We start from the raw sequence: 17,662 nt of genomic DNA, 5'->3' as shown, positions 1-17,662 counted from the left end.
CAATGATTGGGAAGGGCAGTTAGGGGGGTGAAGTTAGATCTATCTTCTAAATTTTTTTTTAAAATATACATATATTTTAATGATTTTCAGTTGCAACATGAAAATGTCAGCAAACTATTCAAGTCGTAGAAACGCGACTCTGGAACTGATAGGATAGTGCAGGTTTAGATCAACTTATAGGAATGAGTAGGTCTCAAAAGAATAATAGGAGTGAGTAAGTTTAATGCAGGTTTGTGCAAGACAAAACTCTTAAAGTCCATGTTATGAGGGGGAAAAAGAAGAAAGCTGAAATGATTTACACAAGTTGATGGCACGTATATTACACGAGAAAATCAGATGTGTACTATCATTCCAGACAACTGAACAAGAGAACAGGTATTTTTAACCACAAAACTAGTGCCCAGAATAATAGTATATACACAAGTGCCTCACCTAAAGTACAGGAGAGAGAAAAGAAAAGGATACTTAACTGTTTCATGAGAATAAACATTGTGATATACTGCCATTGTTGATTTGTTAAAGCATGGTGGAATTCTGTAAAACTGAAATCATGTGGACAGAACTGAACAGCAAGGCAAAAGATGAAACACTGACCTCACAACGAAGGAAGAAAGGACAGCCATGACCCCGTTGAAATAACTATACAGCATTGCATTATTGAGACCATAGTACAGATTATTCCCTCTGTGCATGGCCTTTCAAAACAGATCAACTCTTGTGCCAGTGGAAGACTGTACCACATTGTTCAACACATTGGTTGCATCTTTGAAAGAACTTTGGTGGTCACCTTAATTCTGCGTAACTGCCTGTCTCAAGAACCAATGCTTTTAGAATAATTTTCCGTATTGGGTTTCAACAAGTAATTTGAATTGTGATAATTTACGTCTTCCATTTGTTTCGTATAAATCGTATAAATTACCATCCGTGCTTCTAAATTTGCCGATTGGCCATCTGTAATTTGAAGTCAGTGCAAAATACTAGTCTCATCACAATGAAATCGCAAATTATACAAAATGTGAGAAATTAAGTGCAATGCAACTCTTCTATGATCGACCAGACACTCTACAAGTCTATTGTTTTGTGCATGTGAGCAATTATACAGAGTCATACACATTAACTAGCAATAGTGTTAAAAGTAAATTTAAAGGCAAATTTGTCTCCAGGACACTAAAAGAACGTGGCTGAGGGCATAATGGTCTTTTGCCCCTAATCCAGTGTCCTACAGACAAAACCACGATTTTGCAGTGTCCTAGGGCCAATATCGAACATAAAGATGTCCCACATGCAAAGCCACATTCTTTTAGTGTCCTGGGGACAAATTTGCATTTCCTACCATGTTGAAAGTAGAAAGGCAGGATTATTTACCTAGTTTCAAGTATGATAAGAAAATTCTCGAAACATAAAAGTAGGAACCTACAAGTATGGTCAGGTGAATAGGATGTGATCCATTTTTTATTAAAGGAAATACATCTGACTTAAAGCTAAAATATTGTATAATAACCCCATGGCAAATAAAGACATAAGAAAAAACAAAGACTCTTAGGAGAAAGATGAGTAAGATAAAAAGTGATGACAGACACATATCTCATGGCGAATACCATTGCATGTACAACCTTAATAGTTTGCTTTCTGCGCGAAAGAGCCAGCAAACACTAAGTAGTAGAAAACAAAGAAGGGTACAACCTGTTAACACAAGCCAATGCATTTCATCATTTGGGCACCACATGACTGTACAATACACATGTTAAATGATCAAGGACAGCCGATACGAAATCCACAAACATCTCACAATATTCTACTTTCAAGATTTACATCACTCGATAATAAAGTTAGTGCCAAGAAGGTTGTCGTGTTTCTTCTTTTCTTTTAGTAGGTCAAGATGGTTATCAACGACTAGATCATTGTACCTTCATCATTGTGCTACCCAGCCAGGACATGACTAGATCTATGCCAAAACAATAGCACACAGATGCCAAGGGTTATTGGAAGGTTTACATTATGGGGGAACTGGTTTAGTATTGTACATATGCTGGATGATGCATACACTAAAAAACGCCCTGATGTGCATATGACACTATTAAGTGCTTCCATAACAAACTAAATTGAATACAAAACTCAAAGTTTAACTGTAGTCCTAGCATGGTTATATCCGCAGTTCTAGAAAGTAGCTTGTCTCAGATATAGCAGCGCATCTGAAAGGTTGAATCAGATAATGAAATTTGACATTAAATGTGATATTGTTGGGAAATAAAAGATAAAAAGTGAATTTATGGCTAATACATGCACTCAAGGTGGAGATAAGAGATAAGAAAAAAAAAATAGATTACGATGAACAGTGAACCAATTAATTTCAACATTCATGCTCGAAATAAAAATGATAATAATATTGATGCACATATGATGGAGCTAAAGTTGCCATACCAAATGCACAAATGCATATACATAATATAGCAAAGCAAGGTGTCCAATAGAGTTCAGAATTTCACATAGACAACAGAGCAAATCAGTGTTACACAGACACGAGTGCGGGTGTCGATTCAGCAAATTCTAAAAAACAAGACTCGGGGATTTACGATCCAAAAAACAGTATAGTTGCGACTCACAAGATGTGTCAGTTACTACAAACATATATGATCGTAACTAGTTACCTTATATAGTTGTAATTATGCACTTTTTTATCCTATGATCGTAACTGGGTCACCTCTACGCACACCCCCCGTTACGATCCAAAAGCAGTATAGTTACGACCTTATATAGTTGTAATTATGCACTTTTTTATCCTGTGATTGCAACTGGGTCACCTCTGCGCACACCCCCCGTTACGATCCAAAAGCAGTATAGTTGTTATCGTAACTGACTTTTTTATCATGTGATCGTAACTCGACTATCTGTGCTGTCGTAACTGACTATTTTCTTAGTCGTAACTGTGATCGCAACTGGATCACCTCTGCGCACGCCCAGTTACGATCCAAAAAGTAGTATAGTTGCTATCGTAACTGACTTTTTTGTCATGTGATCATAACTCAAATACGTGTGCTGTCGTAACTGACTATTTTCTTAGTCATAACTGGGGGTGGCGCAGCAGTAAACTACAATGCTTCTCGTAATTATACACTTTTTATCATGTGATCGTAACTCACCTATATGTGCCGTCGTAACTGGGGTGGTGCAAAGGTGGTTGCAGCAACTGAAGGTGGCGTAACGTAGTTCACTGTTACGCCTAGGCGTAGAATATATATATATATATATATATATATATATATATATATATATATATATATATATATATATATATATATATTATTCTGTATCCAGATGTAACATATTATTCTACACCTACTGAACAAAAGTTCAGTACTACCGAACAAAAGTTCAGTAGTAAAACACGATTTAGTAGTTACTACTGAAACTTTATTCAGTAGGTGTAGAATAATATGCTACACCATATGTGTAAAATAGCACTACCGTGTGTGTATATATATTATAAAATAAAAATAGAAATTCAAATGCATCACATGTTTATAATAAAAAAGAAAATAAAAGAAAAAAAATAAAGGATTAATGTATTAGGCTGCTATTTTACGGCCCATCTAGACATCCAGCCACAGCCAACCGGCCCATCCAAACATCCATTGCCCTAACCTAACTATCCCAACACCCCCGGACTCCCCCTCCCCACCCAAGTCCTCTCCACTCTCCACCAGTCCACCCACACACATCTCACCCCAGCCGACAGCCGCCTCCGCTTCCTCTCCCTCGCTGCCGCCTCCTCCCCCTCGCTCCCACTGCCGCCTCAACCTCTCCCCCGCCACCGCCTTCTCCTCCCCCCCCCCCCCCTCCACCGCCGACATCTCCTCCTCCTCTACGACACGGCTACAGTGTGTCAGATGCGTGTAGACGTGGGGATACGCGTTGACGCGGCAAAAAAAATTCGGACTCACGAGTCCCGGTAACACTGGAGCAAATACATATCTTAGCCAAATAAGTAAAAATACAGATAAATCAAATCATTTAGTTTGTGAATAAGCAACTCTTTTACACAAATGCAGATATTGAACTACTCGCATACATGGATTTACCCTCTCAATCAAACACTACATCCCGGCATCCATATTTGTGGACTAAATCTCCAGATCTTTTCAGTGCAATGAATCGGACATGATCATTGCCCATTTCTTGCCATAGACCTATAACTTACAGTCATAGAGACAGATATGCTCATAGGGAAAACAAAAGCATACCGCTAACTCTATGTTAATTTCTGATTAATTCATGGACTCATTATGCACTAAAAAGTAACAATTAAAGCTGATTTTTCAGGATAATCTCGTCTACGAAGGCAGAAAAGTAATTCATCTATTTGATTTTGTGCATATGATGTTCGAACATACTGGAACTCTTGGTCAATTATGTTTGCTGCACATGTAGCATGGTGTGCTTTTTGCATGACTATTCTCGAAAGACAGACTCTATCATAAGTGGCAGATCCACCCCCACAGACTATTAATTCTAGATCCACCTGTGATTGCTGTTGTGGTAGCAAATATCATAGTAAAACTTAATCTACAACCAATACTAAGGCGGTTTTAAGTTGTTCTCCCTTACAGACTTGCAGTCAAGACCTATTCATGCCATTAGCCTTGCCAATCAGAATAATTTGTTTGTCCAACCACCATTTCTACTCTAATGGACCTCGATAGGGGTACTTATTTGATGAAAGTTGATGAATATAGCGAATAGCAACATTAAAAGGTAAAGAGCAGTACATTACTGATGCAAAGCAGGATCAAACGACACGGTAGTTTTCAATCTAACAACAAAATTTTGTCTCAAGTGGACTGAACACCCCCAGAAGGGCCAGAACTACTCCTCCACATTTACATCCCCAGAAACTACACAAGACCTCACCTTATACGAGAACAGCATCACACTTCTCAAATTTCTGAAGAGCTTGACCCTCTGAATACGCCATCCCAATTGAACTCTCGCCATCCCTCCTGACTCCCATGTAATACAGTCTCCAATCATAGGCCCCATCCATTTGCACAAAGCACGGTGAACCAACCCCAGCGCCATCCCACCCTTCGTCCTCCTCAGACGGGCACAGCACTGGCATCTCGCTGCACCTCCTCCACCATTTCAGCCCGTCCTCCGTGATGGCCATTCCAATGCTCAACATCCCATCCGCATCAACACCTTCATGCACCATGACATACCGCCCAGCGGCACGATCACGAACGACATGCCCATGCCGCACCCCACGTTCGTCAAATGTTCCAGCCCTGCCCCCCTCAATAACCTTCCCTGCCTTCGTCCACCGGATGCCATCCCTGGACCTCGCCACACCAATCGTGTGCCTCTGCGACATTTCGTCGAACGAGTGGTAGTACATCCGCAGGTCCCCGTCGGCATGCATCACCACCTTGGGCGCGGCTAAGTAGCGCGCCTCCCACCCTGTGGGTTCCTCCTCCTCCCCGGCGCCGAGCAGCGCGCCGCTGTGGTGATCCCCCTCGATGCGCGCCCAGTGGCGACCGTCCTGGCTGATGGCGAGGCGGGGCAGAGCGGGGACGTCAGCGGCGGGGAACGGGGAGCTGAAGCGCTCGTCAGTAGATCCGGTGTAGTAGAGCCAGTACACAGCGGAGGACGGGAAGCGGCGTGAGGATGCCGTGGGGCCGGAGATGAGGAGGACGTCGGAAGGGCGGATGGCAGCGGTATCGAAGGCTCACCAATCGACAGAGGGCAGCAGGGGGTCGGGGGAGACGGGGGCGTTCCAGCGTAGGCCGTCTGGGGAGGTGGCGAGCGCGACGCGCGCGCCGGACTGGTGCCAGAGGAGCCAGCCGCCGGGGACGCGCTTGACGACGGGAGAGCCCGCGCCGCGGAGGAGGAGGCCGCGGGTGGCAGCGGCGGATTGTTGGGTCGGGGCGTGGCAGCGGATAGGGCCGGAAGCGACGAGGCGGCCCGGCGGCGAGAGGAGGAGAGCGGCGGGGACCATGGGGGCGGGCTGAGACGCGCGGCAGTTGTGACAGATTAGGACACGTGACGGGAATACGGGAAGCTTGGGCGTTGTGCTGATTTGGATGAAGAGTTTCCAAAAGACGCCGTCTACAGCTAATGGCGGATTACTCGTAATACGCCAACGTTGCCGCTCTGGAGCTTATGGCGTCCGAACGTTTTTCTTTTCTGGCACTTTGTTAATCCTCCCATGCTAAAACTAATATTGTACTACTTAGTCGTTGATAGCCATGAACTAGTTTTACACAACAGTAGCACTGTCAATTTATTTTCATCCGCTCTAGCATGATACTATACTACTAAGTAGTCTATAGCCACAAATTTAGTTTTATTTTACACAATAAGACTAGAAATATAAGACCAAGTACCGTTGAAAGGATTCTCTCCTAGTTTCGAGCCCTCCCCTCTTGCTTTGCCACACTTCTCCATCCCTACCTTCCTCCGTCTCTAACCGCTCCTACTGTTAGATTCGTCGTCTCTCCCCGCCTTGTAATCTAGTGGTGCTTGTCACTCCACCATTGGTAGTGCCCACCACCCACAAGTCCAACAATGCCACTGGCCTGCCTCGCCGCACCGCAGGACACTATCACGGCCATCCTTGTAAAACTCTGCCCTCGGCTAGACCCTGAAACCTAACCTCGCTGGTACCATGCAAATCACGTCGGGTGTAATCTTTCTCCACTCGCCTCATTTTAGAAGATTAATTAATTGCTTTGTGAGTTATGGTTTGTGTTTGGACCGTGGTTCAAACTATTGGGCTTGCTACTGCCTCCGGAACCCCAAATGGCCCACTAGACCGAAGTCCAAGAGCCGTTGTTTTGTGCGAGCTAGGGATTAAATTTTCACCTAAATTTCGCTTAAATTTCACGAATTTTAGAGGAAAACGAAATATCTAATTTAAAAAAATCACTGACATATAAGAACCACAGAGCAAAGGACGAAAAATAACCTAAATTTCGCGAAATTCAGCCTTTTCACCAGCTACTTTCAGACCAGGACCAGTGATTACGAAAGTCAACTGATGGAAATGGTTTCCTTGGAGCACATAGTTCTTCACAACATCGGCCCTTGAAAACAGAGAGAAAACTCGGTAAGAACGATCATATCAGAGACCCTGAATATTAGCTACAGACGATCAATGCATAACTGCATGCACAGGCCTGCAGTGCACACACACACACACAACATACGATCATTTGCATATCGTATCACAGACACCACCATTATAGTGAAAACTGAAACCTGAAACATCTCCCGTTCAAAGTTCAGAGGGATGTGCATGAGTAGTTGAGCACCACTCAGGCCAACGTGGTGGTGTAGCGGATACATAAAATGGGTCTGATTGCCCCTAGGTGTTGGACGAAATGGCTAGAAGATAATCTTCCATGAACATTCAGAGTGGCAATCTGAGATTTCACATCGCGCAGAATTTCTAAAATCTTGCTGTATCTTCTCCCTGTCAATCTGCAAGGCTTCAAGCTTAACGCAACGCGCATAATTCGGCTGTTTACTCCACTCTACAATGATATGACGACTGACAAACAACACAAATGCTAGGAACCATGCTACTGTATAGATGATACAATTTCGCACCGCTCCAATCGATCAATACTAATCTGATCGATCAGGTTGCCTTCCTCTGCTCGAGCTCTCTCCGCTCCTTGAGATCAGCCTCTATCTTCCTGTCCACATTCTTGCAGAACCCAGGGTAGGGTTCATAGCCAAACAGCTTGTTCAGTATCTGTGCACACAAGAATCAGCAAAAACTGCTCCATGCCAATTCCTATTTCTATGCTTTTTTACTTCCATTTATGCAAATGAGTGAAGACTTAGTTACATGTTTGTGGATTGTGGTTGTGTTTACCTGCAGGAAGATGAGGAATGGCTCCATCAAGAACACCTCAGGAAGGTCACTCACAGTCGGCCCCTTCTTCTGCAAAATTGAACAAGAGAGATTAAGCAGGAAATCAAATCAGAAATGGAGGCGCAGCTTGATGATGGAAGAAGCTGAAGGGATCAATCGGATCTGTTCTTGCCTCGAAGAGGCCGTGGCCGAGGAACTGCCAGGTCCAGCAGAAGAGCTGGGTGGCGAGGACGAGCTTCCAGGAACGCACGAAGCCGAGGCGCTCGGCGAGGGCGCGACTGGCGGCCCAGGCGGCGAGGAAGAGGAGCCCCGCGAGCGCGCCCGCGCGGCGGTCGACGGCGAGGTAGGCGGCGGCGTAGGCGAGGGCGAGGGCGAGCGCGGGGTCGTCGAGCTGGGACGGGAGCGGCAGGGGCAGGAAGTGGAGGATGAGGAGGTTGGTGAAGAGGATGGGCCCGGTGAGCAGCGCGTGCGCCGCCGCGTTCACCGGGTGCCGGTGCTGCGACCGGAAGAAGGCGAACTGCGCCTCCAGGTCCAGCACCCCGCGCCGCCGCCCGTGCTGATGCTCCTTGGCACCCATGGACGCGTCGCCTCGGAGGATCAAAAGGCAGTGGTTACCGACGACGCTGAAAGCTTTTTTCCCCCGAGTACAAACCAAATTCTAAAGCGAGCTGTTAGCTTCCTATATATAATAAGACAATATCTAACTATCTTCTCTTTATTTCGTTCTCTTTCTAATTTTTTTTCCACACTTATTTTCTTTATTTTTTCTCATTTTTAATAGCTTTACTTCGAAATAATTCGTAAAAGGAAGAAAGAGAATCCCATTCTAAAAAAAATAACATTAAAAATCCCTTCGTAAAAGAACCATAAAGAAAAATTATTGAAGTATTGAAGTGAACAAATATCTCTTCGCGAAAGGATTCTAAATCGCGAAGGGATCTATTGGACATAGTCTAAAAGAGTGCTATATGTCAACCACTGAAATCGGGATTTTTTTTCATATCCATTTGTGATGGGACGGATCTTCACTCGTCTTCTTTCTGCCCTCTTAGGCCTACTCATATACAGCTTGACCCGATAAGTCCAATCTAACTTGGCTCCTATTGAAAAAATCCTACCCAGCCTGACTCAGCTAATGCACACGGTCAGACTTTGTCTTAACTTTTCAACTTGTAGATTTTTTTTTTACTAGACTCAGGTTTTAAAAATAGACCCAAAATCTGAAAAAGCACGAAGAAGCTTAAGAAAACCCGAAAAAGCTCAAACTCAGTCTAAAAAAAACTCGAAGGGAATCCATCAAACATAGTTTAAGAGAGTGCTATATGTCAGCCATTGAAATCGGGATTTTTTCGGTTAACAAACATCAGGTGTTTATTTGCGATGGGACGGATCTTAACTTGTCTTCTTTCTGTTCTCTTAGGCCTGCTAATAGGCAGGCTGACCTGATAAGTCTGATTTAACTGGGCTCCTGTTGAAAAAATCCAATCTGACCTAACTCAGCTAATGCACATAGACAGGCTCTATCTTAACTTATCAGCCTAACTTATCAGCCTGTAGATTTTTTTCGAACTAGACTTAGGTTTAAAAATAGATCCGAAATATGAAAAAGTGCGAAGAAACTTAAGAAAACCCAAAAAAACTCAAACTCAATCTAAAAAAATCCCTATCAAATCGAGTTTGGACTTGTGATTTTCCTGTTAGGATTTTCGAAGCTCAGCCTTTGAACACATCTATGTCCTCCTTTCTTCTCCATAAGAAAACAGAGCAACACCTCCACCTACCTTATGCTGTCTCTAACGATTCTCTCTTCACTGGATCCGCGCTCATTGCCTATTGTGGTGTTATCCACTTCATTTTAAACCTCCCTAACCCTAGCACTGGTCCATTGCAAACCTCCACCGATCACATCCTTCTAAACTTAGAGATGGAGAATCATATCGAAGAAAGCCTCTCCTCCTGTAACCCTGGCTTTCTTCTTCGTCCTTTAAGCGACATCTGATGTTTTAAGATGGCTGAAGATTAGGGAGTATGATATAATAATGGAACCTTGTTGGGCGACAGGTTTCACGTGTGAACATACGCGTAGGCGCGTGGGATCTTCGTTAGTCCCTGCACTAAAAACTACTCCGTACTTGAGTAGAGAATAAATATAGAAGAAGGTGATGTCGCATCGCATTAACGCAGACGTGACTGTGCATATCATGCCAAGGTTCTTAAAATCTTGGCCTTGGAATAGTCCCCCTCAATAGTGTGAACACTGGTAAGACTTAGGGGTTGGATCGGCATTAATTTCGTGTCATCAATCATCATCGGTTGGATCGACATTAATCGTGTTGCACTTGAGTCTCTGACTCCTGACACGACGAGAGAAGAGGCCGACCAGCTTCGGGTTGATGGAATTTTTTAAAATAAACATTGCAAATACGCCTCAGTAAGTCGTTTCAAGTTACAAACGTCTCCATACAAATAAAATAGTTGTATTTGCTATATTACAAGTATAATTCTATTACAAAATTACCTATTAAGTTTGTAACTGGATGTCATATTAACATATTTACTATGCTATAACTTAGTGCTCCACGTAGACTACTAATAAAAAGGTAGGGATGAGAAATGATCTAATATCGCACTAAACTCCACTGAATCATTACAATTTCCTTCACAAATCAGGCAAAACGAGAAGTTTAGACAGCAATATTCAGTTACACCATTTCAATCACCTCCTATCTATACTATCCAACTATATAGAGCACTCGAGACCATATCATAATAAATATCAGTTAACACCGCGATCATCAGTTGGCATCTGTTAGCTCTCCAACTGAACTTGGCTGGTGGTGATTGGGAAGTGTAAATGCGAACGCTCTCTTCCTCCGCTCGTTCACACCTTATTCGTTGGGCAAAAAACGATGGATCGTCGAGAGCGTACAGTCGTTCGTTCCACAGATCAATTGAGCTAAAAGAGATGCCAACTGAGAAACATACAATGTTCTCTTTATTTTATCTAGTAAACTCGGTGTAATTTCATGGTTCATTTTTCACGGATTTGGGAAATAAAGATAGAGAAAAAAAATAGACTTCAACAAAAAAGATCATTGGCCCATGCAGATCGGAACTTGTGACGCCTTCGCGTTATTAGCACGACGCTCTAACTAAAATATATTTATCATCCTAATATTAAAGTTCAGGACCAGATCCTTCACTGCAGCTTATGGAGGAGGAAGGCTCGATCTCATGATACCATTCCGTTGTTCAATGATTCAATCAGTTCGGCCTCAGGCTATCAGGCATCAGGTTTTCGACAAAGTGGTGTAGAAGAAGGGCGGATCCAGGGGATTGGGGCTCTAACCCCTTACTGCTTCACAGCCAATGATAGCCATTCTGAGTCTCTAATAATATTTTCTACCATGGATTAGGGAGGGAAAGAAGAAAAGATATTAGGAGAGGAGGAAGATGAATAAGAGAAAGAGAAATATGGATGAGCCTCTCTATCTGACTCTTCTGCGTCTGCCGCTGCGCGGAAGCTTGCATTGCATCACTCGTGTCTTCTCAAAGGAACAGCAGACAATATCAGACCGCCAGCGAGCAGAATCTGGTGAAGGAAAAAAAAAAACTCTGTTCTGAACTAAAAGGTCCAGGCGGCATATGTAAAGCTTTCAAAACAAAATCCCAGCTTTGTGATGATCTAATATACTCCTATTCAGAGGCTGCCTCAGTGAGTCAGTTGTAATGATAATGTGTATGAAGACGATTCCGAGCAAAAAAGTCCTATGATATCCTCATCGTTCATGCATCACGGGCAGCAATTTGAAGCAGAGAACAGGAGTTGCACCGTCAGATAAATGGATTGGTGCTGATATCCCTGCCTTGCTTCTTCTCATCACCTGCTCCCAGATCATCGAATTTTAATCTCGTCCGCCTCTTGCGGTCTTGCCACTTGCTGATCTCTTGATCAAAAACATCAAAGTCCCGAACAAGAGATGGAGAATAGAAAGAAATAAAATGCAAATTCGAGCTGCGTACTCCCTGTGGAGGGACAACAATAGACAGAAGTTGCGACCAAAAACAGAGTGGGCGGAGGACCTGTCTTTTTTCCAAGAGTGGTTTTCAATTTCGCAAGTTTCTTCTCTATTTTTTTTTTCAAAATCAAGTTGTTCTAGTTTCTTCTCTTTCAATTTTTTCGTCGGATTTTGTTTACACGTGATGGGTTATATTGGACCAACTCACTCAGACCACGACACCTACGTTGAAGATTGATTTATTTCAGAGCTCGTTATAAATGAATCACCTGGTTTTGTTTCGATGAACAACATTGCTACCAAAGTGTAGTCTCTATACATCCATGAAGATCAACAAAAGTCTAGTCTATTTTCTGCTTCCGCTGTCGTCAACAAGATCTTGGGTCTTTGGCAAGGAAGATTGAGAGGTTCAACACGTTCAATGCCTAAGCATTTGATGGTAACAGGTTATTAATTTAAGATCTCCAATGTAAAGTTAGGTACTCACGTACTTGAGCATTATAATTATTATAAATAAGAGGGTCTTGTAGAAAAGAAAAGGAAGAGAGGGTGAACGCACTGAGACACTTGATGTAGGTTTGTTACGAACAGCGCAATAGTAGGCACTAGTAAGCGTGCACGTGAAATGCATATAAGTACAAAAATAAATTTGATAATATTGTAACGGGAACCAAAAAATTTCACGAGAATGTTACAACTAATTATCTCTTTCTAAACCATATACTTCCTAACGTGCTTAAGAAATTCTCGAACTACTTCAAGGATATTGTCTTTAGATACATTTCTATTGTACTTCAATAGGTGTATCAAAAACTGTTTCGTCGGTTCGTAACCATCATGTATAAGATTAGGGCTCATGTGCCAAATCTATACTCCTATAATATGAACGAGTTGTGGCAGTTCCATACGATCTTCACTGTATATCTAAGTTGATCCTCCCGTCTCCCCTCTCTTGTAATATAAAAATTCACAATCAATTAGCCGATTAACAATCAACATATTCCCCACGCCTTCCTTGATTACATCATGCTCTCTTTCCTTTTATCACTTTATTTTCAAAACTTAAACCAAGATAAATGATCATCATATAATGAAAGGTCAAGACCAATCAATGGTGTGTCATTTTCTTCCTCTCTTTCAAAACTACGACAAGATCTCTAATGATTGTGCTCTCTTTTCTTCTCTTAGTCTATTTTCAAAATTTAGCCACAATCTCTGATTTGTACCATTGCCTATATGGATCAACAGGCAACAATCTCAACTCCAATCACGTGTTGATCACCTTCGCAGATGGGCGTCGGCTACCTCCACTCATCGGCTTGCACCCACGTCATCAATGTCGGCCACCTCCGTTGATCGATGATGGCAATCTCCTCAACACCATTCATCTCAGTGTCGTACAACCATCTGTATTCAAATCATCATGTATGCAAATATCTCTTTTGTTATGCTATATTCTTTACTTCTTCGAATTGCTATATGCTAGATTGATTACATGTGTTTGAAATACGTATGTAGTTGCTAGTGTATACAAATTTACGATGGAGAATACTCATTGTGCAAACTGACTATTCTAGTGCTTCACTGTTCCAAGAGCGCATGAAACTGAAAATGAAATAATAAGACACAGACACATTCATGCAGAAGAATGAATTGTTACCTTGGGCGTTAGACAACTAATGAGTTGTGATGAGGTTCAAAGCAAGCCATTTGTCTGGGCTTGTTGGACACCAATTGGTAGTATACAATGCCATAGAAAAGAAAACGAGAGGCTCTTATAGAAAAGAAAAGGAAGAAAGGAGGAACACGCTAAACCAATTGATCTGCGTTTGATCCTGTTTGTTTTTTATTCTGATTATGGGATTTTAGCCCTAAAAGCAAAAACAAACGATCATAATACAAAAATTGATTCTCACAATTCACAAGTCAAATTGTACTACGAAATCCTACAATCCGTGGAAAAGAGTTTTCACGGATGCTACGGAATGAACTGAATTCTAATAATTTGAAGCTAAAACAAACAAGCCCTTACAAACAACTCATTAGTAGGCATGCACATAATCAATCGATTTTTCCCTCTCCCCAGTAAACTACCTTCGTCACAAGGAAGCTCCAAATCACGTGAGGCATAGTGTTAGTCAAGTCGTGGTAATAAAAACTTCATATGTATATCGTATTTGTTCTTTGAAACTAGGAGTGGCACGTGAAGCGGTTTGATTTTGGTAAGAAACCAGAAAAATTTCAGGTTCTAGGTACATATTTATTTTCTGTTCTCTCTGTAACAAAGGTTTGTGGCATGTATTTGCTAGTAACTTTTGCCGTTGCGATATCCTTTTCGTAATCTTTTGCATTTTATTGGATGTAAGTTACGTTGTTTATCGGATTCACTGCAATCAGAGGCGAAAGTGTATTTGGTGGCAATTGAAATTGCTTCAAATCTGGGTATGGGAGAAGTTAAATTGAAATCGGATTCTTCCATTCTTTTACAGATTTGAAGGGAAACTCCCTTGATTTTTTGAAGTTGGTGTTCTGGAGCGAGAGGCTACAAGTCTATGTATCTCAATATTAGATGAAGTTCAGTTTCGTTTTATCATAGGGGTTATAATAATTTTGCCCATGTTCTTGCTAAGCATGGTGCTAGTTTAGAGCACATAATCCGCATGTGGATTGACAATGCTCTAGATTTTGTTATCAAGTCAATGGTTTGGTTGTGCCATTTGGGTAATGGAAATTATGTTTCCTATTAAAATGAAAATATTTCTGCATTTTCCCCTCTCTTGTCACTCCAATCTAAAAAAATGCTTAGGTTAAGCTCTAGTAGAATAATTTTCTTTAAAGGATGATAGAGTAGAATAACTAGGTTGATCTTAATTTTAACGGGTGAGCTCAAAACTGCTCAACCCAATTTGTGTTTTGTATTTAACCTAGTTCATTTTAAAGTACCACCTTGGCCAAATTAGCCACTTTCTTGAAGAACCATCGGTCCATGCGCTCAATATGTCCCGCTTTCCCTTACATGTTAGACAACTTAAGACATATACTCCTTACAATAAATGCTTTTAAGTTGTTCCAACATGATCTTACAAGATTCTAAGTCATCTTTAAGTGACCCTAAAAATCTCTAGGAGAATGTCTCGTAATTACGACTCCATTCATGTTCTCTCCCTTGTGCTTAGGATTTTAGAGATCTGATGAGGCTAAGGGGCAGTTGAGGTAGCATCATTGTTCATGCTTAGTCCATCATGACGTGAAGGTTCCAAGCATTATCATCATACGCAAGATATTTATCTAATCTCTTTGAAAATAAATAAATCAAACATGCATGTTCAGAAGAAGGACTTGGTATGTAATCTACTTCGAACATAATCAACAATCCTACTACAACTCTACATTATCTCTCACGAGGTACAAGCTCCGCTTGCATGCAGCCGTGCAACTTTTGATGGGGTGGGGGGGGGGGGGGGGTTGGCACGCACTCCCACATAGGGATGAAAATGCTTCCAAACATTATCATCATACGCAAGATATTTATCTAATCTCTATGAAAATAAATAATTCAAAAATGTATATTCAGGAAGGACTTGGTATGTAATCTATTTCGAACGTTACAAACCCCATTTGCAGCCATGCCACTTGTGCTCTGCAGGGGGGTGAGAATTCCCATTTTACCGGAGCTTGTTTTCAAAAAAATTCAATTGAAGTAGCCAGAAACGATAATCTTTGGAAATGATATCAAAATCAGAAAAATAATGGAAATGATATCAAAATTAGAAAAAATCATCCAGAAATGATATCAGAAGCAATTTTGGGTTGTTTCGATCATTTCTCAGTTTTTCATTTTGGACTGGTAGATTACCATCGGTAATCTCCGTTTCTCCTCCACCAGACCACAGTGTCAACACAAGGCCCAACCCAGTTACTACGATTCCTCATCCTCAATCTCAAGTACCCTATTGCTCTCAACTCTCATGACGCGAGACGATTCCTCTCTCTCTCTCTCTCTCTCTCTCTCTCTCTCTCTCTCTCTCTCTCTCGTTCCCCTCCTCATCCAAACCATGGAGGTCGAGCCTTTCCCCTCTCTAGTCCCGATGGGATCACAACGTCGAGCAGGGGCCCATCATAGCATCTCCTCCTCCTTTGTGCCCATCCATCGAGTAGTAGCTGACATTTTCTCTTTGCAACCAAGGGGAGCTACAAATCCTTCAATTCATTGTTTTTGAGATATGAAAATCCGGCAGAGAGAAGAGAACGAAGCTGCAAACGAAATCAAGCCGGGCCTTGAGGTCTATGACATGGTAGAAAGAGGAGGGTTGGTTGCTGCACGGAAGAGGTCCACTAGATCCAGCGGTCGAAATCCTACCATCTCCACCAGATACAATGCCATGGAACAAGGGTAGCCATGGTGGAGGTGGGTGAAGGGAATGAATGGACCGAGAGGCACTCTGTGGAAGCAGAAGGAGAGGGTATCATCGTATCGATTCGGGGAGGCACTATGTGGGAGATGAACGGTGAGGGAGATGGGTAATTGAGCTTTTTCCTTTTTTAAATTGAGACATGGGTCCATCTGAAGACCTTTTTTAGCCATGGAGTTTGCAACAAGTTTTGTGGGCCCTAGCTCAGGGCCAAGGGTTTCCCTATACATGAGATATGCCCTTATACATAACAACAAATTGGTCCTAGCGACGTCACCACACCTTTAAGGCCCATGGTGACCTTATTCATTAGTGATGCTCTTATGAAACATGTGTCTTCTCATTTGTCTTTTATGAGACACATGACTTGTGAGATGCCAATCCTATGCATGATGCTACACTGCTACGGTTCGATGTTTTCCATTCTGAATCATCGATTCCCGATCGATACCAACATGCTTCTGTTCTTACAACATCGTTTCCAATTTTCCCGTATATTGACACCGTATTCGTTTTCGGCATTATTGTTTGTGACACCGCTTATGAGAAAAAATGTGAAACTGAAAGTGGTTTAGGTCTTTTTCGATCATTTTTAAACATTTTCATATTTTTTTAAGTATAAGTCAGACACACGCGCACACTCACACACACCACATGCACGTCCACACACATCGATGTGCTTGTGACCTAGCACAGTGGTAGATCTAGGAGCAAATTTGAGCTAGGGTAGAGAGTGGAATCCTACATTGCACGCTACTAAGGAGAGTGCCACCCTGCATAGAAAATCCCAAATGAAGCAGATTGTCCCCATCTGAAGCAATGGGGCAAGTGTTGTTTGACTTTGAGTCAATTATCATCATGTCCCCAATCCAGGAACTAGAGAATAAGAACAGATTCCTCATGAACTGCAAGCTAGAAATAGGTTTTCCCCCTCATGGTAGATCACAAAATACATACGCGGAGCATCTACTTAATTAACATAAATGGTCATGTTTTAGCTATGTAAAATGTAATCAACTTTGAGTATGCCTGAATTCTTCCTCCCTCTCTCAAGTAAGAGCCAGTTTTATGACTAAAGGAAGCCAATCTACTAACTACACAATTCTACAACCTAATTTGCACAGACAACTTAGAACAATCTTACAACTCAGGCTGCTCAGCTACATCCCAATTCACCTATATCAAGATCCTAGCACACATCAGCTCACCAAACCAGATCAAGATGAAACACGAGAATAGGGGACAAGACGGAGAGAGAGGACTATGTTAGGGCATGTACCTTGATGGCAATGGCGAAATGCACAGTGGGGTGGGACTCGTACATGAGTGTGTAGTCCACGAGCAGCACGAGGTTG

The 17,662-nt window shown here is 42.2% G+C and overlaps 1 protein-coding gene and 1 pseudogene across 2 annotated transcripts; both read right to left on the bottom strand.

Annotated features, from left to right (window-relative positions):
* Window positions 1-1,731: 1,731 nt before the first annotated feature.
* Window positions 1,732-6,148, bottom strand: LOC133895613 (uncharacterized; annotated as a pseudogene).
* A 1,093-nt stretch (window positions 6,149-7,241) lies between these two features.
* Window positions 7,242-8,544, bottom strand: LOC133896424 (2-hydroxy-palmitic acid dioxygenase MPO1-like). 2 transcript variants are annotated; one of them, XM_062337025.1, is made up of 3 exons: window positions 8,049-8,544; window positions 7,877-7,945; window positions 7,242-7,753 (listed from the first exon to the last, which is right to left on the bottom strand). In XM_062337025.1, the coding sequence occupies exons 1-3, from the start codon at window positions 8,451-8,453 to the stop codon at window positions 7,637-7,639; spliced, it is 591 nt and encodes a 196-aa protein (XP_062193009.1). In that variant the 5' UTR covers window positions 8,454-8,544; the 3' UTR covers window positions 7,242-7,636. The 2 variants fall into 2 exon arrangements, with proteins under 2 accessions (XP_062193009.1, XP_062193010.1); XM_062337026.1 differs by having other exon boundaries at window positions 7,242-7,705.
* Between the last annotated feature and the right edge of the window lie 9,118 nt (window positions 8,545-17,662).

The sequence above is a fragment of the Phragmites australis genome, chromosome 16 (genome assembly GCF_958298935.1).
Source record: "Phragmites australis chromosome 16, lpPhrAust1.1, whole genome shotgun sequence".
Taxonomy (NCBI): domain Eukaryota; kingdom Viridiplantae; phylum Streptophyta; class Magnoliopsida; order Poales; family Poaceae; genus Phragmites; species Phragmites australis.
This window is presented reverse-complemented; position numbering and strand designations above follow the sequence as displayed.